Here is a 26185-nt window from a genome sequence, read left to right as displayed (position 1 = left end):
ATCTCCATTTTATTCAATACTAGAATTCTAGTGTGTAATTAATGTCCTGATTTCTTTAGAAAAATTCTTTTGGTAGTGTGAGCAGCCACTGATGCATGTTGCACTCCTTCATCCAACCAGAAAGCCTTTTCACCCATTACCTCTTTAATGGTTCAAAACATGGAAATCATTTGAAGTTCGTGTAAGTAAACAGATGAGACAGACACTCAAAATGCAAATCCTTAATGGCTGCAACAATGTCATATGTAATACAGAGATATACATTATTAGGCTGCAAGATAATCAGTATGAGAAGTTCATTATTTTGACCTGATTGCAGGTTCTAGATGATTTCCTGAAGATATCTGAATATATGGCACTGGAAATGGTGTTACTCTTGAACATGTGGTGCTCAAAGATTCTATAGTGGGTGATCAATTAACAAACAAATCAGACAACAAATACCTCACAGAACAAACACAAAAAAAAGTGATGTAAAATAATGAATACCGATTGGTTTTCCCTTGTCTTCAGGCAACAATTCTAAACTTTTCGGAGCGTGGGAGACGTCGACATCAACGTTCAACCTGCTATGTATATACTGATTGAATAGTATTCCTCCAAACTTTGAAACTCTCCCTTGTAATTCCAGCCTTTTATTTTTCTGACAGAAACACTTCTTTATAATATTCGCGAGAATGTTGGGCAGGCACTTGTTAAGTTTTGCATCAGTTTTTATTTTCGAAAGGTGAGAGTATAATAGCAAAGGTGGATAGAAGATGTCTGATGTTGCTGGGCAGTATGGCTTGAACAGGTCTACAGTAGGCCACAGTTCAATCTTATCTAAGAAAGATACTGTATAATCAAGAAGACTCAAGCAGCTAAAGGAGTAACAAAAATCACATCTGAGAAATAAAGAACATTGAAGAGCTCATAATGGAACCTGAAACAGATCTGACGACAGAAGAATGCCAAGAACTCTTGAATGAAGAACACAAAGATACTCGGCGAGATATGTTTTCTTCTGAAAAAGAGGATTAATGATGATATCTGCTATTAAAGATCTTTCGAAGAAGTGGGAGGATGTCAGAACAATGATCTTAGAATGGCATCCAAACCAGGTTGAGATTAATAGGCTTGGGGATCTCTACAATTACAATGCTATTAATTACTTCTGAAAAATCCTGAAGAGAGAAAAGCAATCGACATTAGACAGATTCTTTAACAGAAAAAAAAAAAACATAACTAATAAACATGCACAGCTGTGTGTATATATATATATTTTTATTATTATATATAAATAAATGTAGTAAGAATATATATATTTTTTATTTTTTAGAGTTTCCAGAATGAATTACCGTATTTACTCGCATATAAGACGATCTCACATATAGGATGAGGTGTAACTTTAAAGATCAAAATAAAGAAAATTAAAATTATTAATACAATTTTATTTTATTTTGTTTAATCACAAATAAAATGTCAAATGCACATAAATGCACACATTTTCCCACAAAAATTACTGGCATTTTAAACTGTAAGGAAAAATATTGTAAAAGCGACAACATAATTTGTTCATGTAAAGCTGGACAATCAGGAACCTTTTTTGCCAATTCTTAACAGTCAAATTCACTTTCCGTCAATTACACTTATGAGTTTCTCCAAATTCTGATTTCTGAATAATCATCTGTTTTCATGTGGGAATGGATTAAAACTTATATCGGGCTCCCGTGTGATTTTGGAATTTCAAATTGAAATTCAATTCGAAATTCAATTCAAAAGCTTTGCCTTTTCTATTGTTCCTGACAATACACAAAATGACTAAAATGACCCAGATAAAATACTTTTGTATTTAAACACCAGAAAGTGAACATCCGGTGAAAAATCCGAACACATGGTTCACAAAAATTATTGCAAAAACGCAAAGAATCCTTCACTTGCGTGTATAGGTTTTTGAAGCAATCAAAAATGAAAAAAAACCTTGTCTTATATGCAAGTAAATATGGTAATTAAATTCCATAAAAACCTATGGTAAATTGATAATCGATTAACAAACAATTCGGATAGTGAACAAAGTCTTGAAATGGATTACGTTCATTAACTGATCACCCACTGTACTTTCTTTGTCCCAAAAGAGAATCAATATCATTTTCTCTGCTGATGGCTGCATATGAAATTTTTTGAGTTTTAATAATGTTGATGGAAATTCTCTTTTTTTTTCAGTTGGTGATATAAGACCCAGATTTCAACCTCTGCCACAATTCTTGATAAGAAGTCAATGCCTACAGCTTCATTGTGATGCTTACTCTTGATTTTTTAATTTATATTTTTTTGTGTGTACCAAATTATATTTTCATTAATTCAAAAACTTGTATTAATGTTGCATTCTTTTTTGTGTGCATGTGTTCATTTGTTTGTTTATAGTGTTGTTGTGCATTTTGTGATTGGAACATCAAAAATTCTATAAGGCAAAAATGAAGGATGTCATTTCTTACCTGGAGATATCAGTTAAAATAGTAGTAAGTCAAGTTCCTACACTTGAGAGGGGGGGTCTTTTGTTTCAAGTTCAGTTGTGTGTGGAAAGACAACCCTGATCCTAGGCTAACAAAAAAGCAAAGTTAGCAATATTTTTGGAAGTGAGAGATTTTCCTGTTTTTTGGATCCTTTTATTTTAGAAGAAAGAAAAAAGAGAGAGAGAGAGATTAGACAAAGACAAAATATATATATATATATATATATATATATTTTTAAATAAACAATCACTTCTTATGTTCCAAAGTTTTCTATTCCTTTGTTCATACTCCGTTACTCTAAGTGGCCTACATTTTCCTGCAAACTCACAGACAATCTGAACTTTACCCTTTTTCATAACTCTTCAATTTCAACTCATACTAGAAAAATCTTACTTCATGTACAGTAGAACCCTAATTATCTGAGATAATGTGGAACAATGCCATCTTAAACAATTGAAAACGCAAATAAAATAGATGACCATGACCATTTCAGATGAAAGATTATAAATATAAAAAATTTACATGGTATCACTTTCAAGTGCCTTTTTATGCCTTAGTGAAATTATTGTTTACATCATTAATTACAGCTATATATTTACATTTTATGTGCAGATAAAGACAACAAAGCCAGAAAATGTGGAGTATACGCAGTACTGCTAGACAACAATAGGGGTTTAATACCAACAGGAAGTTAGCATACATAAACTCAACAAACAGATTGTTAACAGAAAGGATAGCAGAGCACAAGTATGATACTTATGATAATAAGTTTAATACCACTCTAGCCCAATACACAAGTGAGCTGGGTATAACAGCCAAATGGGAGAATCTAAGATTATAACACCAATATATGACAATGGCAAACTAAGAACACTAGAAACATTAGAAATCTTTGCAAAAATGCTTAAAGGGAATTGCATTAATAGCAAGAATGCTGACTCGTTATCCACAGCTTGGCAATCACTCTTAGACAATCCCCTAAAGGAAGTGGGTTAATTTACTCATTCCTACAAGAACGTCATGTGACTATAAATTTATAAACTTATTATATATTTACATTTTAGGATGAATGGTTTGTCTCAAATTGAAGCTAAATAATAAAAAGTAACAGAAACAAATCATTTTGTAATACATGTTATTGTTTTAAACTTTCTTTAAAAACTCATTTAACATTTTTTATTTTGTAGCAATGCCTCCTTTCTTTGATGCAATGTTCTGCAGTCACCTAGCATCTTTTTTCATGGGTCCATCCTGGACATGTCTGGCTCTGTCCCTCACCATCTGACCATATGCATTGTGGGTCTTACTGACCCTGCAATGAGCATGGGAAAAAATCCTTTATAGTGCACACAGGGAAGAACATTAAAAGTGAAAGTCATCTCAGCATAAGTTGTCATTCAGTACTACATATTTACATGCTCAGTACATTCAGGGCCGGACTAATCCACTTTGGGGCCCTAGACATTTTCTTCTTACCAGGCCCCCTCCCTCTCCACAAGAAATAGAGTGCACAAAAAATATAAAACAATAAATAAGACAAAACTAAATAATATGAAAAACTAAAACAAATCTTAAATTTTTATTAATAAAAAATTATTTAATATACAATAATAATTTTTGGTTTTTATAGAAAAGTTTGAAGAGTTTGTTTATAAATTTTAAAAAATTGAAATTTATTTTATTAAATGCCTAACAAAAGTTGTTATACAATAACAATATTACCTTAAAATATTAATTGTTTAATTTAACCTTTTTCATTAATATTTAAATAATATAATATTTTACCCATGAAAGGTAAATTGAATAATGAAAAAGATAATTTAAATAAAAGTCAAGATAGTTTGAAAAAAGTAAGTATATAAATATGAATAAACTTTATCTAAAAATTCAGAAAAGTAAACTATCTTATTTACAAATCTTTTCAAAATAGACAGTTTGACAGGCCCTTCAAAAAACCGGGCCCTAGACATTTGTCTATGTGATGATCCGGCTCTGAGTACATTCAAGGCAAAGCTTGTATAAGTTACTCAAGTACAGGTTTACCTCATATAATGCAGAACTTCAGTTAATCATGGTTCTACTGTACTGCAAAAGTTCCTGATGTGCATCTACTCCTCATTCAGTTCATGAGTCACCTGTATTGGAACTTACCTTGCAGACACTTTATGGAAGTGGAGCACATTGTGGATGATGTGATAAGTGGATCCACCACAGCTGATGTCCATTACTGAGTTTTAATCAATCATAATTCTATAGTTTCTCTCACAATGCATTCTTCATCTGAACTTTAAAGTCAGCTTCTTTAACTGCTTCAGAAGTCATCACTTGATATGTTTGGTCTGCTTGAGGTAAATCAGTCAGTAGTCATGTCATTAATAATCTTCCTATTCTGCTCAAACTTGCTGAAGCAGAAATGTATCACTGTATTAAACTTTCATCCACCATTGAATTTCAAGTTTCTGAGTCCTTTAGAACAGTGCTATATAAACTGCGGTCCACAGACTAGTGCTACTTGTTCATCTGCAAACAGTTCATCACTTGGTTCTGATGAGATTTAATATAAAAAAATTATAAATTGATGTTAATATGTTTTTAAATTGTTTAGTTATTTTCATTCTTCTTTATTATTTAAACACTTTGTTCTGTGTATTAATGTTACTTAAGCTAAACATTATATTGCAACTGTGCATATCACGTATTGCTCTTTTCATTAAAAAGTTACAGCAACAGTTAACCATAATTCCAAAATCTAAATAAAATTTACTGAACTTCTTTATACATAAAATTTTTTATTAGATTCTGAATGCAGCAACAGTTTAGATTCAAATCATGAGAGAAGTGACAATTCCAAAACCAACAAAATATCTTATATTAGTTTATTATTAGAAATTTGGTCCATTTCCTTGATCTTTTGAAGTGTCAAAGACATTATTTGTAGTAATGTACTCACCAATAAATGATGCAATGAAACAGTCAAAACTTAATTGGCACTTATGTACCAAACAAAGAATTTAGTTCAAAACTAAAAAATTTTCTGAAAGTATGAATACTGAATTAACAAACTGACAAAAAAAATTTTTGATATTCCACACATGAATATTACTGCTAGGCTTCTTAAAAGAGTACTTTAGATTGCTAAGCTTAAGAAGCCATACACAACAGCCAAGGCTTTTGTGAAAGCCTATATCAACGATATTTGTATGGAAATGTTGAATGAAGCTGCAGGAAATAAAATAGCTAAAGCACCATTGATGCTCAGCTCAATATATTCAGGAAATGGCTAATGATATGGAAGACCAAATATTTAGAACAAATAAAACTAGCCAAATATTTTTAATTGTAATTGATAAATGAACAGATAATGCACTAAAATGGCAATTTTATTTCTTTATGTGCAATTTGAATATGGGAATAATAAAAAAGAAGAGTTTTTTTTCCTGCTTCATGCCAAATAAATTCAAAGAGTTCCAAACTTGTTAAAATTATGAAAAATTGCATTGTTAATACAGTAGAGCATCGATTATCCGACTCAATTGGGGACTGGGGTTGGTCGGATAACTGAAAAAACGGATAACCGAAAAGTATGAAAAAATACATTTTTAGTATAGTATATTAGTATATCACTATTAACCTACTTTGCGTTGAATTTTCATCAATGTTAAGCCTAACAAAATTTTTTTTTAAAATAATAATCGTCGCTATTGTATCGTTAAAAATTATTTCTTTATTTTGCAAAAATAAATACAAAAATAAAGGAAAACATAGAAAATTAAGCCTGGTTTAAATACTGGCCCCCCTTTCATGATCGTGCCAGCTAAAACGCAAAAATTTAGCAAAAATAATATTAAAGTAGCCAAGACATAGCTAAATATTGTAGCACCACATCATTAGCCGACATTTGAATTTGCCGACTAGAACGCGGTCGGTTAACCGATGTGACGGTTGATCAGGGGTCGGATAATCGATGCTCTACTGTATATATAACTTAGTTTGAACTTTAGATAGTATGTAAGAGTATACAGATATGGTACAACTGGTAGAAAAGCATTCTGGTTTAATTACATAGATTAAGAAATTTACTCAAGAATGTAAATTAACATACTGCTATTCTTCAGCACAAAAATTTGGCCACTAAAACAATGTTATCTGAACTAATAGTGTGTTTGAAGAAACAGTTAAAATTGTAATTTACTTAAAGGCTAATGCATTGAATTCAAGTTTATTCTCTTTATTATGTGATGATAACATGGAAGCAAATCAAACAATTACTATTGTATGCAAAAGTACAAGAGTTGTGGATGGAAAAAAACACTTCAAAGAATATTCAAACTAAGAACCAAACTTGTGGTATTTCTGAAAGAGGATGTCATTTTGGTACCAACTATTTAAAGACAAACTGCACAACAAGACTTGCTTATTTGTCCAATATGTTTTTAATTAACATAATGTTTCCAAAAGAAAGAGTGAATGCAATGTGTATTTCAAAGGTAAATAAAATTAAAGACAAAGAAAGTTAACACGTTGACTGCCACGTGACTTTTTAGGATTCTGTTGTAAAACGCCAACTTAATTTAATTATATTATATTATTAAAAACTCTAATCAGAGTATATAGTAATAATCAAATAGCATATAGAATGTGTTTTTCTTAAAATAAAAGTATTACGAATTATCTCGTAGTTGGCTTATGTAACAGAAAGCTCTTCGCTAAAGCCAAACTACGAGTTAATTCGTGCACAGACACGATTCGTCCTGTCACTTCGCTACAGCCAATCGGAGATGTGCGTCTAAATTCATTAGTAATAAATCGGATATAGAGGCAAGCACATCACATTTACGTCTTTTTTGAGAGTGTTATTTTTTATTTATTTTTATAATCAAATTATAAATATCCCAAAATGGATAAGAAAAGACCACTAACTAAAAAACAACTTGATTACTACACTAATCTAAGTGATTCAGAATCTGACAAAATTTTTGGTGAGGATGGGGGAGTTTATTTGGCAGCGAAATGGTCCTGTTACTGTATGTAAATGGAAAGACAAACGAGAAGTCCTTACCATTTCAAACATGCACGTTGTTGAAATGGTAGAGGTGTTCAATCGCAATGGAAAATGTTCGATGAAACCGAATATAATTCGAGATTATAATCATGGAATGTCTGGCATTGACGATCAGATCAAATGCTATCGTACTACACAGCTCTAAGAAAGACTATTGGATGGCCCAAAAAGGTTGCATTACATATTATAGAAATATATATACATAATGTGCACAAACTCTTTCAAAAAGCAACTTCTTCTAAAATAAAACTTATAAAGTTTAGAGAAGCATTCGTCGAAGCGTTGATTGGAGAAGAGATTCAACCAGTTTCAAAAAAAATTAAATTGCAGAAGCTCCACTATTTACAGAGTATCCCATCTACTCAGAAAAAACAACATCTGACAAAGCCATGTCGAATTTGTACCAAAGCTAAAAAACGCCGAGAAACGCGTTATTTCTGTCCAATCTGTCTTGAGAAGCCAGCCCTTTGCGTAGAAGATTGTTTTAAAAATTATCACAAACAATAAAAATATCGTTTTGCTTTTGATTTTGAATAAACATTTTATAATATTTTCTGTTCGTTTAAATTTATATTTCTGTTTTATAAATTATCACGAACAATAAAAATATTGTTTTGCTTTCGATTTTGAATAAACTTTTTATGATTATATTTTCTGTTCATTTATTAATAAATGTTCTGTTCATGTAAGCCAAACTTGATTTTTTGTTCTTGCCCCTGAAGCTATCTATTCATATTTACACTGATATACTACGAATTACATCGTAGCTGCACAAATATGGCAAGGAAACAAACTACGATATAACTCGTAGGTGGCGTCCTAGGCAGAAACGGTAACTACGAGTCATCTCGTAGATGGCAGTCAACGTGTTAAAGCTTGAAAAAGCAGAGTTTCTATAAATTATTATGAGATGTTTCAGAATTTAATGACAATCACCAATGAATTAAGTGATAATCTTAATACTATAAATCTACAGTGTTATCACAAATTATCTTATGAAATTGATAGAATGATTTGATTATTACTCCTGTCAAGTGGAGATTCTCATAAAGGAACTTTCTGGATTTGAAATCCATCTCTCTTGTTTAAGAATAATTCCAATTTATCTGTAACTTTTACAAGATAAATTGTTAGAGTTGGCTGCTGATCAAGGATAGAAAATGAAATGTTATCAAATTATAATGAGCATTGATTATCCGAATGCCAATCAACCAAAACATCGGTTAACCGAAAGTGTTCCAGTTGGACTGTGTTGGGACATGTATTGTGCTGAATTGAATGTTTTTGATACTAGATTAACTTCTAAAGTAGGGGAGACTATCCATTGTCTGATGTGATAACTTAATCCTTTTTTGTCTTATAGAATCATCACAGAGAAATTTGCATATATTGTCAAGGTAATCAGCTATTGGATTCTTTTCATGTGATAGCCAGGTGTGCTAATTTAGGAAAAATTTGTGAAAGTATTTTTGGTATCCCTATTATTTCGTTTGAGAATTTTCTGGACCTTATTGTGATCCTTTGTATGGAGAGTGGTGTACATTCTGTTTGGTTTTGCATATTGGAGTATTTGATTTTGCCCAAAGGTGGTGTTTGCTTTCTTCCTTAAAGTGTGTTCATGGCTAAGAATCTTCGGGAGACTATCCATTGTCTGACGTGATAACTTAATCCTTTTTAATCTTTTAGGTGGGTGTAATCAATTTCTTTATATAGTGTTGTTTTTTCTTTTTTTCTTTGGATAGCTCTCCCCACAATTTTGTTGTTTTTATTTTTTGTTTTATATATGGTTATTTTGTTCAAATATTTCTTACTATTGCTTTGTATAACTTGTTTGTTTTATTTATGTATATTTCATCTTTTTTCTCTGTAATAACTTATGGATTGTAATATATTGGTTTGCAATGTATATGTAATGATTTTGTCGTATTTTGACTTGCGTTAGACATAATGGGTTCTTCCCAGTATGTCTAAATAAATAAATAAAATAAATAAACTTCTAAAGTATAATTTTTTTGTTTTTATATTTTTCAATATATTTATTTTATTTGTACAAAATAAAGAATTTTTAACAATACAATAGCCACGATTTTCATTAGGCTTAACATCGACAAAAATTCAACATGAAGAGACATGCAACAGAGAAAAATTTCAACATGGGATATATTAATATACAGTAGAGCGTCGATAAGTGGAACCAATTGGGGACTGGGGTCCTTCCAGTTAATGAGTTGTTCCAGTTTCCGACTTTGTACGAAAAAATACATTAACCTGTCCGATGTTCAAATTTTTCTCTGTTGCGTATCACTTCCTGTTGAATTTTTCTCTGTTGCGTGTCGCTTCGTGTTGAATTTTCGTCAATTTTAAGCCAAACGAAAATTTTTATAATAATCATCGAGGCTATCGTATCGTTAAAAATTATTTCTGCATTTTGTACAAACAAAATAAATATATTAAAGAATATAAAAAACATGAAAATTATACTTTAGAAGTAAATTTAGTATCAAAAACATTCGATTCAGCACGACACAGTCCGACTGAAAATCGTTCCACTTTCCGGCCATTCCACTTACTGACGTTCCACTTATCGACGCTCTACTGTACAGTCAAACCTGTTTTTATGCAGTGGATAGGGACTGCATAAAAAAACGCATAAAAAAAAAAAAAAATCGCACGAAACTTCACGAGTGGCTATAAATAATAGTTTTCGCAACACAATTAAAAAAATATCTTTTTATGCGGTCAATAGGGACCGCATAAAAAAAGTCTCACATAGAAAATAACTCAAAACCGTACGAAATAGAATTTATTGACAACAGATGTCAGCACTTGACTGCATCGTCTCATCTATCATCTGTTTTACATATTTTTGTCCAGGTGGTGTTTTGTTGACTTAAAAAATAAATTATTTCATTTTTCGCATATTCATGCAATAATATTACTATAATAAGTTCATTTATGCTATAATAAGTTTATTTAGCTGTAATAAGTCAACATGAGACATGACAAATCGCATGAGACTAGTCACCAACTATACCGCAAAAAAAAAAAATCGCATAAAAAAATCGCACAAATAAAAAATCACACAAAAAAAGACCGCATAAAAACAGGTTTGACTGTACTATTATTGGGATTTACTAATATACCATATTAATAATGTATTTTTTATGTACATAATTGGTTATCCGAAAAATTGATTATCCAAACAACACCAGTCCCCCAATTGATTCAGATAATCAATGCACTACTGTATATTAAATTTCATTTTGCATGTACAGACAATGAAAACATTCTATACAATTTTCTACGATGCTACTACATCTATTATTCAAATCATCTAAAATGAATTGGCACGAAGTGCATGCAAATTTAATAGTAGTTGAAAGCAAATCCTTATTGAAGTTTCTCTTTTATAATTAGATTTTTGGATTCTATTCTATAAGAATCACCTTGTTTAATTACTGATATTACTATTAATCCCATAATGCTTTCTAAGAACAAAATAAGTTTATAAGCCAATCCAAATATTTTTTACTTTACTCTTGGTGATACTGATAACTCCTTAGACCATTTAATATTCTGATATAATTGTGAGTCCAGGCTTCACAAAGAAAAATCAGAGATGATTAAAATTTTTACCACAGACTTGTTTCCTTGTTTGAGGTGACACATCGAATGTGTCACCCGGAACTGACAATTGAAATTCAACAATTGAACAGTGATGTGATGATTCCTGATGAAGTCATGGAAAAAACCCACGAGAGACCCCCGAATACAAAAAGGAGATAATTTGCCATCATCATCAGTTTGCTTTTAACTGGTGTTCACGCCCGATCCTGTTTTGGATACTGCTCAAGCCACCGCCAATCCTCTGCCCTCTCAAGACGGAAAAAGTCTTCCATCCTTTTGATTCGTCAAAGCACCTTCCAATCACCTGGCGGACCATTTGATACGCCGATTCTGCAATTCCCCAAGGTGCCAACTTCTACTAAGGTATTTACCAACATGTGACTGATTTGTAAACTCTCTCTCTTTCTCTCTCGGTTAAGGACTATAATTGATATCTAAAATTAGCACCTTGCTAAGTGACTTCACTATCTATGTACCGAATTGTAAATAGTATCGATAAATAAACTGGTATTGCTAATTGTTAAATTCATAGTAGCATCTCCATCCTGAATCCAAGTGCTTACAAATGTGACTGCTCACATGTAAAAACAAAATTAGCGGCCATCAAGGTTTCTGTGTCTGTTCTTACAGACATAGTGGTGTCAGTCCTGACAAACTAATCATCGCAAACACAGTGTTGATCCTTCGGTCCTGTGGTGCCAAAGCCTAGGGGGCACTCCGCATTGTCACATAATACAATATATACTATAATTCACTGAATACAATAAAAAAACAAAAAGTCATTTTCTCATTATTCTATATTATATATGTCCTTATGTATTTCAACTTATTTTAGATATAAGTTGATATAAGATATAAGATTTTATTTATTTATATATATACATATATACATACATACAGTAGAGCATCATTCATCCGAAAGTCGATTAACCAAAAGCTTTCTAGTCGGACTGTGTCATGCTGAATCGAACGTTTTTGATACTAAATTAACTTCTAAAGTATAACTTTTTTATTTTTATATTTTTCAATATATTTATTTTGTTTGTACAAAATAAAGAAATAATTTTTAACAATACAATAGCCTCGATTATTATTATAAAAATGTTCATTAGGCTTAAAACTGACGAAAATTCAACACGCAACGGAGAAAAATTTCAACATCGAATAGATTAATATATTTTTTCGTACATAATTGGTTATCCAAACAACCCCAGTCCCCAATTGATTCGGATAAACAACGCTCTACTGTATATATAACATTAGTAATTAGAGGCAAACAACTGATGTAAAGTATTGGGCTATTTTCTATTTTTCTGCTACTATTAATAATTAAATTATAAATAACTTTGTATTAGAAGTAGACATTAGAAGCCATCTCTTAATTTATTGTAATTATTAAATTTAATAAGAGATGGCACCAAACACTACCTCTAATACCAAATTATTTATAATTTAATTATTAATAGTAGTGGAAAAATAGCCCAATACTTTATGGCAATTGTTTGGCTCTAATTCTTTAGTATCTTGATGAGAGTAGGAATTTTATGAACCTTCTACATTAAAATTTACAGCTCTATTTTACTCAATTTCCACAGTTTCAGGAAATAAGTGTATAGGTGTAATTACAAAACAGGATAATTCAATAAAAGCTTTACAAATTTAAAAGTATATAGAGTTTTACAGAATCAGATGAGACATTAATCTACAGAAAAGTACATCAAGTTTTACCGCAAACAGTCATTTTGGTTTGACATGAGTGCCACAAATATATGGCAGATATTCCATTTGAATTCAATTTCTTGCAAAACTCAAAGCAGCACATCTTTTGTCACTTCAGGAACTGCAATGGCAATTCCAGTTTTGAACTCAGTAAGATTTTCAGATAAGACTGGAATAAACACTAGATCTTTAATGAAATGCCAGAAAGAAAACCAAAAAGTGTCAAATCTCAATTTTTTCATCTAATCATCACGTAATTCAGTAGAGTATTTATGAAGTCTTCATTATATTTTATCATTCATTATTTTGCATATATTTATATATATTGTGTTTCTACACCAAAGCGGTGTGTTTGTTCTCATTTTTAAAAACCATTTACATTAAATTTACATTTTACATTAAAAACTTTTAAATGTATATTCAATTGTTAGCTCTACATTCTATTTATTTTTTATTAGTAAAAAATTAATTTCCTTTTTAATTAATTTACCTCTATTATTCTGACCAACTAATGAATCAGTTAAAATAATGGTTTTTGATTTAGTCAGCAAAATTTATCATCTCAGTTCTAAGACAAATAATCTTTAATAAGCCTAATGACTCCAACACTTAACTTTATATTCAAATATAAAAATGCTGGAAGGGCTTCAAGGAAACAAATTGTTTATTTGATCAAATGAATGATTTATGCTTCCTAAAAACTTTTTCAGCATTTAAATTTAAAATTTATTGTAACAATTATAACAAGAAAAATAAATCACCTTTAAAACTTTATTATATTATAGCATAATATGTTCATCAACATATAAACATACCTACAAACCCGACGTAATGCAATAACTTGTTCCAAATTCATTTGTAATTTTGAATTATTTATTCCAAATTAAAGCCTGATGATTTATGGCAGTTGTTTGAGAGTTATGTTTATTAACACATGATTTTGTGATATCAGATAGAAATATTTTGTAATGAAGTACAGTAATAACAGAAAAATAAAATACTTTTATCTTTATTTCAAATCAACTTAAAGAAAAAAATTCAATTTATGTAATATATTCTAAAAATCTGAAATATTTCCATTATATGTGCTCAATTTCTTTGTATAAATGAAAATATAAGATAAATGTATAAATATTTGGAAAAATATATAATGCAGTCAAACCCCGAGTTTCAAATGCCTCATCTTTTGAACAATTTGGTTTATGAACAAAATTTTGAATGCCATATTTGCCCCAGTTGCTAAATAAGCTAATTGGAAAGAACCAGCCACAGACAATCAACTCCATATACTTTCTGTGTTAAAGTTGATGGCCCGACTAACCAATGACAGGACTACCAATTCAGAAGTTAGTGACGCAGAGATTGCCTCACATCATTAGACATCATGACACAAACTATCCATATCGTTGTTATTCAAATTATATTTCAATGTGCATGTGGGTAAGATGCTACTTCTGTTTATCAGTGTGCATTGCAACTGAATTTAAATCAAATTAATAAATAAAAACACGTTAATTGACATTCATATAATATAAATGACATCCACGAACCCATGTTTAAAGGTGCTTTTAACAAAATTTATTAATATATTATTATATATTATAATATTAATATTTACTTTAATATTTATTAATACTACGTAGCCAGTTAATTAAAACTAAAAATAATAATTAAAAATCTGGTTTTTACATCAAAACTGAAACTAAAATTAAAAATAAAAACAATATTAATTAATTTATTTAAATTGAAATTTAAATCAAGGTAATTGAAATGTAATATTTTAGAAAGTGTGGATAAAGTATTTGTCTGTCTTGATTGATTTGGTTTGGATATTTCATCCAGGAAGAGTTGAGTGAGTCGTTATTTACAGCACTCTTTTGTAAAGTGATGGTTTCGGTTTCAGTTGGCAGTGACGGAACATTTTGCTTTTAATATACAGTAATATCTCAGTTTTCATTGGCTTCAGTTATCACCAGTTTCAGTTTTCATCAGTTGCCTCAGATTTTGTCAGTGTGCCCTCATAACCCTGCTGCAAATTTTGCAAAACAAAGGGCATTTTCCTGCTCATTGTGACATTGTTTCACATTGTGTGAGTATTATTACCTGGCACCTCTAGCCAAACAATTCCATTGCTTTCCTTTCCTTTTTGCTCCATCATAGGACCAAAGAAAATTTCCAGATTCAGCAGCCCTTCAAAGAAGGTCAGGAACATGATTGAAGTTGAAGAAGAAAATCATTGAAAAATACGAGTGTGACATTAAGATTGCTGAAATCAGCCACTTTTATATTCATTTTACATTAATTTCATATTGTTTTTAGTATTAAACACTACATTTATTCACTATAAAATGTGTTTTTGGTATGCATTTTGGAGTGTCCAGAATGAATTAATTGGATTTACATTGATTCATATGGAGATAATTTCCTTGGTTTTTGTTGATTGTTTTCAGATGGATTATTGATGAAAACCAAGGTATCACTGTATATATAAAATGGATATAGATAATATTATATTGCATTTGTAGGCATTTTTATGTATGAAATGCAACTAAAAAGGTAAAAAGGAAGGATTTGTTTTGGGGCCACGAACAGATTAATCCACTTTATGTAGTATCTTATGGGAAGATTTGTTTCAATGCATTCACCCATGCTTTAATTGATATTATTACACACTCTTATTTGAATTTTTATCTTGAAAAAACATTAAATTTCTCATTATTATCCCAATTTACATAACAACATTTCAGAGAACTTTGATGGTTAACCTTTTCTATGCTGTGATCAAGATTTCTTGACATTCAGCTTCTGCCCAACATCTGCTAAGGTGAAGACACAGTCAAACTTCCATATTATGATATAAACTTCTATATAGCAAATTTTCTGTATAACAAATTTTTGTGTTGTACACTTCTCTTTCAGCAAAAAATATAAATAAAATTGCTTCTAAATAATGAAGTTAAATTTCTATATGATGAATTTTTTAAATTTGTAAGGTCTATCGATAATTAAAAGTTAATCCAGATTACTCTATCTTGAGTTCAGGTATCAATCTGTAAACCCTTTGTAAAACTACAGCCAAGATGTGAGAAATACTAGTCATTAGCTTTTAAAAGCATCATGTAATCTGTCCCATATGGCTACCAGTTTTAAAAAAGGGAGATACATTATCTGTCAATGAGGGCATTTAGACCTAAACAATTTATAATTAATGACTGTTTTAGAGTTACAGTATTTGTGTATTAAAATAAATAAATTTAATACTGTGTTATTTCTTAGTAATACTGTAACTTATAGTTAACATATTTTATTGAAAAAAATTTATTATACTGTATAAATTTTTAGATAATCTGCAATGCATAATACAATACTGTACCACACTGTACAGTATAATGGATTAATTTTTCCTCTGGACATGCATCCTTGTTTTAAAATCAGGGAAGCCTATACAATGAATATAGATATCAGTGATATTTTTCATTGTGTACAATACAGTATTTAACCAAGAAAGCAGTATTACTTGTGCAGATGACTGAAATGAGTCATACCTAAATCATTTTATAGTAAACAACAACACACAACACCGTGGTGTATTAAATAACATACCCTGAGAACCTATATCCAGTGTGTGATGAAAAAAGAAAAAACAAAAGAAAAAAACTCAGAGCAGTTCGAAAACGTTTGTGGTGAACTTTTTCTTTTGTTTTTTCTTTTTTCATCACACACCAGATATAGGTTCTCAGGGTACGTCATTTTATAGTATTAAATGCTATATAAAGTTCAAAGGATCTTTCCTAAATTTGTCTGAGAGTTCTCAGAAACAGTAAAATTGAAGAGTTGCATTTCAACTCTCTATTTCAACTTCAGGTTTGAGAGCAGATAGTTCTATATGGTAGTACAAAAATGTCAAAGTCAAAGTGTTTAGCTTTACTGAAGAAATTGATGTATTGTGGAAAGTTGATAAAGGCTCAAAAAAGAAAAACATTGCAGGAAAGTTTGGAATTCCTCTGAGTAGTTTATCAATTATAATAAAAAATTGCAAATCAATTTTTAAATTAGCTGATAATGCAAAATCTACAGCAAAACATGCTAGAAATGTGTATACATAAATGTAGATTAAGCAGTTTTAAAGTGGATACATTTAATTCATGATAAGAATGTACCATTATCAGGACCACTAATTAAATTAAAAGCTTTAAAGTTTGCAGAATCACTTGGATGTAAAGATTTCCAGGTAAGCAATGGTTGGCTGGATAAATTTAGAAAAAGACATGGCACTGTTGAAAAAGTAGCTTGTGGTGAAAGAGTGGTTATTGATGATGATGGCAATCAATGGAAGAATGGAACATTGAAATGGATTTTGGAAAAGTATGAACCAAAAGACATTTTCAATGCAGACTGAACTGCTTTATTTTTTAAGTGTAGACCCAATAGAATGCTCGCTTTTAAAAAAAGGCTCAAAAAAGGAAAACATTGCAGCAAAGTTTGGAATTCCTCTGAGTAGTTTATCAATTATAATAAAAAATTGCAAATCAATTTTTAAATTAGCTACAGTATTTTACGAACTATAAGACGCTAGGGACTATAAGATGCACCTTAATTTTTAAGCAATTTTTAAAAAAAAATACCTATAAGACGCAATGGACTATAAGACGCACCTGAATTTTGGAGGCAATTTTTCGAAGAAAAAAGTGCGTCTTATAGTCCATAAAATAAGGTAATGATGCAAAATCTACAGCAAAACATGCTAGAAATGTGTTCACTGATTAATTACTATGGATCACTTAAGGATCACTGTATTAATTGGAGCAAATATAACAGGAAGTGAAAAGATGAAACTGTTAGTAATCAGAAAAAGCAAAAATCCACAATGTTTCAAAGGGATGAAGTTTCTTGAAATGGATTATCATTTAATAAGAAAGTGTGGATGACTAGCCAGATTTTTGAATATTGGCCATTAAAACTAGAAAAACAAATGACAAGACAACATAGAAAAATTGCATTAGTTGTAGATAACAGTCCAGCATATCCTTCTGCAGTTGCAAAAAGGCTTAAAAGTATGGAGTTGTTCTCTCCTCCAAATTTAGCATCTAAACTTCAGCCAATGGATGAAGGCAAAACCAAAAACCTTAAATTCCATTATTGGACTGCAATTTGAAAAAATTTATAGGTCTACAACCTATAAATTCCCACTGTCATCAACTCATCTTTCCTTAATCTTGAGAATGGAGTTAGATAGATGAAAGAGGAGACAAGATATGGAAAACTTAAAGCCACAATTAACTATATACAAAACTTCTGATGAAAACTAGAAGTCACATTATTTCAATTAAAAAATTTTCCCTAAAAGGAGTTAGATAGATGACTGGCACAACTTGATTGCTAAAAGAAAAGTATGATGTACAGGGGCAACACACTACTAATTTGAAGGTGGAGAGTATATATTTTAAATTAATTAAAAAATATGATTAAAAATTGCAGCCTGGCATTGTGACAATGTCATAATAAAATAATTGCTCATTTTTTGTTTTAGCAATTTTCTGTAGGCTATATGGTGTTGCAGGTCATACACCACCATGGACAGTTTGTGAAAAATTACAATATATGAAACCTGAGTAAGAAAATTTTATGTTCAATATTTTATACTCTGTTTAATATTATATCTAAGAAATTCATTTCTCTATTTAGATATCTAAGTTTTGTTAACTTGTCAAATATTCATTACATTTTACAGACTAAATCTATAAAAATATTACATAGACTAAACTATAAACAATATAAACAGAATTAAATAAAATGTAAATAATACTATACTTTGAATCAGATAACATACATAAATTTCATCTCAGATTTCTGCTATATTTTAAATTAAAGATTATTAATAATTTTTAAAGGAATAAAATAAAATATCAATATTACTAAATCAATAAAATATTTACTTTTTTACACAATATTTAATAAAATATTTATTATCCGAATACTTAAATAAATAATTTATTTTGAGAGTTGAATTTATTCATCTATTACAAACATATATTTTTATAAAATATCTTAATCTAAAATTGTCTTAGAGTTCATAAAAGACTGTCTGGTTAGAGGCTTACTAAAAATCTATACAAAAAAAAAGACTCTAAGATCCTTCATTAAATGCAATCTTAGCAGAAGATTGCATTTGATGGAGAATCTTAAAATCTTTAGCAATAAAAGATTTCCTTTATTGTAAAAGGTTATGAAATCCAATTAACATGCTTGTTTTCTGTACACAAACTCACAGCTTTGAATTCAAATTTTAATACAAAGATAAAAACTTAATAGTAAATCTGTTTCTATTTTATATTTAAAATACGAGGTGCATTCAAGTTGTAAGGTCTCCTATTTTTCTCTATGGGAAGGGAACAAGTAGCAACATGTAGTCTTTTTTAAAGAAGCAGACACTGTTTGTGGTCACATAACAGAAAGGGTAGCACCACACAGCGTACAGAACTCTATCGGCATCAGTTCAAGTGAAAGCTGTTTTTGATACTTAAAATGGCAATGTTTTCATTACAAGAACAACATGTAATCATTTGTTTTCTGCACTTGTATGGAATGACACCAACCGAAATTTATTGCTAGTTGTCATGGATGTGAAAAATGTGTGTTTGTGGATGCAACACCTCAAAGAAGGGAGAACATCGTGTGACAACAAACCAAAACATCCATGCCTGAGCACCAGCCGGTCTAATAATATGATTGTGCGCATGGAGAAAGTTGCTTCACATATGCAATCACATTGTCATCATGAATTGCTTCCAGCATTGTGAGTAATGGCCGGAACAAGGCTGCACGTGTGCTCTTCCATCAAGACAATGCTCCGGCCCATTGAGCAAGGTTAACACAGGAGTTTCATTGTGGAAACACTGAAGTAATTTCTCATGCTCCCTACTCACCTGACCTTGTTCCTAGCAATTTTTGGGTTTTTCTAACGATAAAAAACACTCTCTATGGTCACACATTTTCCAGTCATGCCGCTCTGGCATCAGTAATTTTCCAGTGGTCAAAACAGACCCCTAAAAAAGTGTTCGCAGCAGCCATGATGTCGATGTTGTGAAAAATGTGTATATCTCAGAGAGATTATGTTGAAAGTGACAAAAGGTTTAATTTGTTTGTGTAAGCATTTTGTCAAAATAAAAAATGGGAGATCTTAGAACTTGAATGCACCATGTATATAGTTATAATGTTACAATTTATAATGTTCACAATTAATATAGGTATCCCTTGTACAACACATCACTTCTACAACACAATTTTGCTCTAACATGATTGGAAAATTGGGGATATCCTCTGTAAAACACAATTTCCAGTTTCAGTCACACAGTTTGAGTATTTGGGAAATTATCCTCACAAAATTTCACAATTTTTAAGTGGAAACTCTATTATTCGATATTTTTATATTATTTTTTTTATTCAAGTAAGCATATGTGTTGTCTCAAATTTGTCCTTCGATTTTACAATATTAAAATTTTCAATTTGTTTTGTGCTTTTCATCAGGTTTACTTTAATGAAAATGAATAGTGCAATTTTTTTCTTCCTTGTCCTAGCTTTCCTATCAACCAGGTATTGTTGACATTGCTTTCAGACATTAGTATTTAAGACTATCACCATGTTTTGGTTTTATACATTAATCTTCAAATTTAGTAAAGTTTATTTAAACGTTTTTAGGTAAGTATTATTAAACTTTCTTTTAACCACAGGTAAGTAATCATTCATAAAAATGATGAATTAAATACAGCAGTATCTCAGTACTCAAACTGGAACAGTTTGAGTACTGAGATACTGCTGGACAACTCGAATAATTGGGTATTCAAACACAAATTCTGGAAAAAATCACTCAGTAATCAACTGAACAAACAAGGGCCCTGCTAGAACAAATTTTCAATTAATAACATATTTTTATTTTGTTGTCCATAAAAATTTTTTGATAAAAACAAGAAAAATAAAGACATTGCTGATATTTCTGATCAAGATCAACAAAAAAGCTCAGAAGACGATGATACTTTGTAAAAAGAGAATACTCTTGTTTAACTAAAATTAATATTAATGCATAATACAGTACTTTTAATTATGATTTTTAGTTAATTATTGATTGCTTTAATAAACATATTTCTCTTAGTGACAGAAAAGAATAGGATACTTTTGCTAACTTTTGGAACTTAACACTATATTTTGCATTAGTCCTTTGTTTGTATAACACAGATGTGCATAATATGACACTTTTTCAAAACATAACTACCATGTTATACAAGGGATACCTGTATTTTATTTAAAAATTATAAAAATTCAAATATCTATTTCTCACATTCTTTTTTTAAATTAAAACCATATGAATAACAAAATTATCAGTAATTTCCAGCAAATAATATACTTTACTAAATAACAACAAGAACAAATGTTTTCAACCATATGAAAATGACAGTTTAAGTTTCTCAGCATATTTATGCCATTTCTGTTAATGTTATTTATTTGATATGTTTTTATTAATGTTATTCTATTCAGTTTTCTTTAGTGGATTAAATAATTAAACTAAACTGCAATATCTAGTAAAATTATTAAATAAAACTTTCTGTATTTGAAAAATATAGAAAACAATGTAATTAAATATTTAAAATACTTACCTAGGATTTCCTCGCAAAGCAGCATGATGTAATGCATTAAATCCATTATTATTGGTAAAAGTAATATCAGCATTATGATCTAACAATAATGTAAGCATATCGTCTCTTTTTTTGCTAATTGCATCATGCAGTGGAGTATCTCCCTCAGAATCCTGTTATTAAAAATAAACTTTAATATTTTATATTAAATTATTATTATTATTTATGTAAATTAATTTACCTGAAGACTAGGATGACAACCTAATTCTAAAAGTATTCTGACAACACCAACATGACCTTTATTTACAGCTATATGCAAAGGAGTTTGTCTTCTCTTATTTCTAGCATTTAAATCTGCATTAGCTCGTGCCAATAATTCCATTACTACTGGTTCATCACCAAATGCAGCATGATGCACAGCTCGATCACCATCTTTATCCTATAATTTATTATATCATTTTATCAAATAATTTAAAGAAATCAGTGTTTAAAATATTATTTTAAAATAATTAATCATAATGTTATTTTGTTTAGAAATCAAACAAATAGCATATTAAACATGTTTTGTATTAACATATACCATTCTCAGATTTAGAGGGCTAAAATATTAAACTTCTTTCTTACTTATCTGTAAAACCTTTCTATTGATATTTAATGTCTAGAATTAATTACCAACAAAAATGCAAGTACAGGGGATATTTTTCAAGTAAGGTCCATTTGGCAACATCTATTTAAAACACATGCATTTGCAATGTCTCCTGGCATCCCTTGCACACAGATAGACACCATTTTGAATCATGTCAGTAGCGTGTGCTTTTCATGTTCTGTGATGGAAATGTTTAATAAAATTGAGTGACTCGCCACCTGTGAAATAAAGTCTGTTATTTGCTTCCTGACCACAAGAAATGTGAAACCGATAGAGATTCACTGCCAGATCTGTGAAGTTTATAGTCCGAATGCCATGAGTGATAGCAAAGTTAATAAGTGTGTAAGACTGTTTAAGGAAGGTTGGGAGAATGTGCATGATAAACCACACTCCGGTTGGCTGTCTGCAATTGTCGACGATCTTGTCCATGCAGTAGAAACCATGGCTTGTGGAAACAGATGATCACCATTTCCACCATATCAGTTAATTTCCCACAAGTTTCACAGCCAATTCTTTACAAAACTGTGTTGGAAAACTTGAACTGTAAGAAATTGTGCTCTCGATGGGTTCTAAAAATGCTTACCGAAGAAATCAAAACAAAGATTAGCCAGTGCTTTGACATTTTTGACCTGATACTATGAGGACAGTGATGAACTGTTGAGCCACATCACCACAAGGGATGAGACTCATGTGACCCCTGAATCCCAGCAATAAATGCTATTGCATATTGTCACACCTTGAGGAAATTTCACTACCCAATCCAGAATAGACACCATGGCATGCTGTCTACTAAAGTTCTGTTGCTTCATAACAATTCACAGCCCCTTACTGCTGCTCTAATACAACTCTAGTTGAATCTTTTGTCTGACAGCTATTGGATTACCCTCATACAGCATAGACCTGGCACTGACAAACTACCACATCTTCCTGCATCTAAAAAGGTTCCTTGCTGGCAAATGTCTCCAAACTGATAAAGAAGTGAAAACAATGATCCAGGAATGGTTATCCTCTCAGGTGGCACATTTCTATGGCACAGGTCTACAGAAACTGGTCTCATGCTATCTCAAATGTTTCAACAACAGAAACTATGTAGAAAGTAGCCAAAACTATGTAGAATCTGAGAAAAACTAAATTACTCATATTGTTTAGTAGTTCAGTTTTTATTATAAAATGAACCTTACTTTAAAAAATATCCCTCACAATAACTGTAAGTGAAAAGAATGCTATAATATATGAAATCAATAATGGAGAAAATTAAGCTGATGTTGTTTGAAATAAGAGTTTTAATAAACAAACAGTTATTAAAATATGAAAAGAGAGACAGAGGATACAACAAACTTTTTAACTCAAGAGAGGTGCAGTAAAAAACTGAAGGTATAGTAAATCAGTGTAAATTTAAAATTTGATTGTAAGTCAACCAAAAAATTTTTAAAAAAATTAATTTTATGATTTTTTAATAATTTCAGTAATCTTTAAAAAACTTATTTAAATTAGGTCCAAACAATAACTTGATATTAACAAATCTCTCTCTATAATAACCCAACTGTTAATGTTAATTGTTTGTTTGTTTGTTGTTTCAGTTATGGTAATGCAATGCTTGGGTGATCTGCCTAGGAGGGATGCCTTCCAGGAGGTCTTTTTAAGAGAAACTGGCCTCTATTTAGGCATTATAGACATGGAGAAAACCCAGTAAACTCCACATGGCCAGCCTGTCCAAGCGAGGCACGAACCCACAACAGAACTCCCAGTGTTCAGGGAATGAAGACTACTTGGCCATTGGTGGGCCATTAATTGTTTGACTATTTTCATGTGTTTCTAAAATAATGTACTAATAAGAATAAAGCAATTTTCAAAAATTTTTAAACATTTTTTTTTAAAGTAGAATTATTGAATAAACCAGTTTGCTAATTTAATAATTGAGTACACAAACTAGATTACAGTATAAGAACATTCAGCTACTTTTATTATTTAAACATCTAATATGAAAGAAGAGCTCATCCTAAACTCAAAAAAAGAGATTGTAAAATGGATTAGTACAACAAACAGTAACAGAATTCCTTTCGTATGAGAGGAAGCTGTTGAAACTGAAAAAGAACTGAATATTGAAGGTTTCAAGGCAAGTAAAGAATGGATGTCAAAGTTTCAGATGTTTCAGTTTATAACTCACATAAGCATATCAGAATTATAATAAAAAAATCATTGTGGCTGAAGAATAAAGGAATAGTGCCTTATTATTTCTCACAACTACAATCCATCAGATATTTTCAATTGTGATGAATCTGATTTCTTCACAAATTACTATCAGAAACTATCTCTTTATATCTCACATTGCAAAGATGGCATCAGACAACAGAAAGACTTACACTGCTCCTTTATGCCAAAATGACAGGATTTAAATAGAAAAAAATTGCTTGCAATAGGTTGTCTGAAGAGACCTCATGCATTTAAAAAGTGTCAGAACACTTTGTACAGTCACAGTAAAAAAGCATGGATGACCCATGATATATTTCACAAATGATTTTTTGACTGGTATGAAGACTTAGGACAACAGAGGAGAAAAATTTTGTTAGTGATGGATATTTGTGCTGCATATAACCAACCTAATAATCTTAAATAAGATTCACAATTATGCTTTTTACCACTGATTGTGACCTCTCTGATATGTATGGACCAAAGAATAATACAAAATTTTAAAATTTGATAGACAGATCCTTAGTGCTTAAACAAATATTGAAGCATTTAAATATAAGTAACACTGCCAAGAGACCTAATGTACTGGATGCACTGAAATTTTCTGCTGAGCATGAACATCTGTCAATCCAACTATAATTGTACACTGTTCTCACCATTCAAAACTTTTTGCAGGATTTGACTCAACAGATGACAAGGAAATTCAGAAACAGAAAGACTACAAGTTTTTGTAAGTGCTAACATTTTACCACTAAAAACAGAAATGCAAGATTTTGTTGAATTTGAAAAAAATTTTGATGTATGTAAAGAAGGATCAAATTAGCCAGCTAATGAAATTGAAAATATAGAATTAGACAGTGAAGAGGAAGATGAAAAGTCCTTCATTCCTGTGCCAGTTATTATAAATGATCAAGCTAAAAATTTCATCCATTCCAGTTTCATATATCATCCAATTGCATGTTGGAAGGACTAACCAATTTCATTCTACAAATAGAAAATACTCCTGACTAGATTTTGCAAAATATTGCTGTATTTTCTTACTAGGCAAAAACAAGAACAAATTATCTGCCAGATTATATTGCTACTATTTAAAAATTAAATATTCCAAGTAATTCAGGCACCATCACTTGATGTATTTAATAATTATAAATAAATTAATATTTAAGTTTTAATTTAGAAAGTTCTGGAAGAAAAGAATGCATAACCCAGATTATATCTTTTATATTACCAGACTTTTATGAACACTGCTTTTTTTAATATAATCCCTCAACATAATTTTCCAATCACCTAAAATATGACACAGCACTACTACTATAAACAATAGAAAATGAGAAGAAATATGCTAAAAATAGAATTTATTTTTAAGATAAATTAACTACAAGCATTAAACAAATTATTTCCATTAAAATTAAGCTTTTTGTACAAGAAATAAAAATTTAACAGGAAGTTTTTTGATCTCACCTTAAAGACAAAATTTTACCATCATTTCATTCTGTGCATCAATTTTCTGATCAAGCAGTGTATCTTCCACTATGAGAACCACTGGTTCAAATTTGCTTATTAAAATAACTATTTGAATGTAGATATGATTATTTCTGGTAAACTTTCTTAATTATTTGTGGGGATACTATAGATTACCACCTATGGAATTTCGGGACTTTGAGTATATATCTAAACTGAGGGGACCAAGACGGGTTCAATGATATCCTACTTTTGGACCAGAGACGAAAAATAAGAAAGTTATCATACTTTTTTTAATGTTTTCATGCAGACAGCACCGTAGTTGCTAATGCTGCCATCTCGCGGTAAAGTTTGCACA

At 30.4% G+C, this 26185-nt stretch overlaps 1 protein-coding gene and 1 pseudogene across 1 annotated transcript in view; one reads left to right on the top strand and one right to left on the bottom strand.

Annotated features, from left to right (window-relative positions):
• Positions 1-26185, bottom strand: part of mib1 (mind bomb 1) — a 155084-nt gene that overhangs the window by 70133 nt on the left and 58766 nt on the right. The window contains exons 11-12 of the mRNA XM_067272251.1: positions 21772-21969; positions 21552-21703 (exon numbers count right to left, since the gene is read on the bottom strand). Coding sequence (XP_067128352.1) covers positions 21552-21703; positions 21772-21969 — 350 coding nt within the window. The remainder of the gene's footprint in view (positions 1-21551; positions 21704-21771; positions 21970-26185) is intronic.
• Positions 8736-18055, top strand: LOC136976893 (tigger transposable element-derived protein 4-like; annotated as a pseudogene).

The sequence above is a fragment of the Centruroides vittatus genome, unplaced genomic scaffold, assembly GCF_030686945.1.
Source record: "Centruroides vittatus isolate TY-2023 unplaced genomic scaffold, ASM3068694v2 contig_426, whole genome shotgun sequence".
NCBI classification, from domain to species: Eukaryota; Metazoa; Arthropoda; class Arachnida; order Scorpiones; family Buthidae; genus Centruroides; species Centruroides vittatus.
The sequence above is the reverse complement of the archived record's forward strand: the minus strand, read 5'-3'. Positions and strand labels throughout refer to the sequence as shown.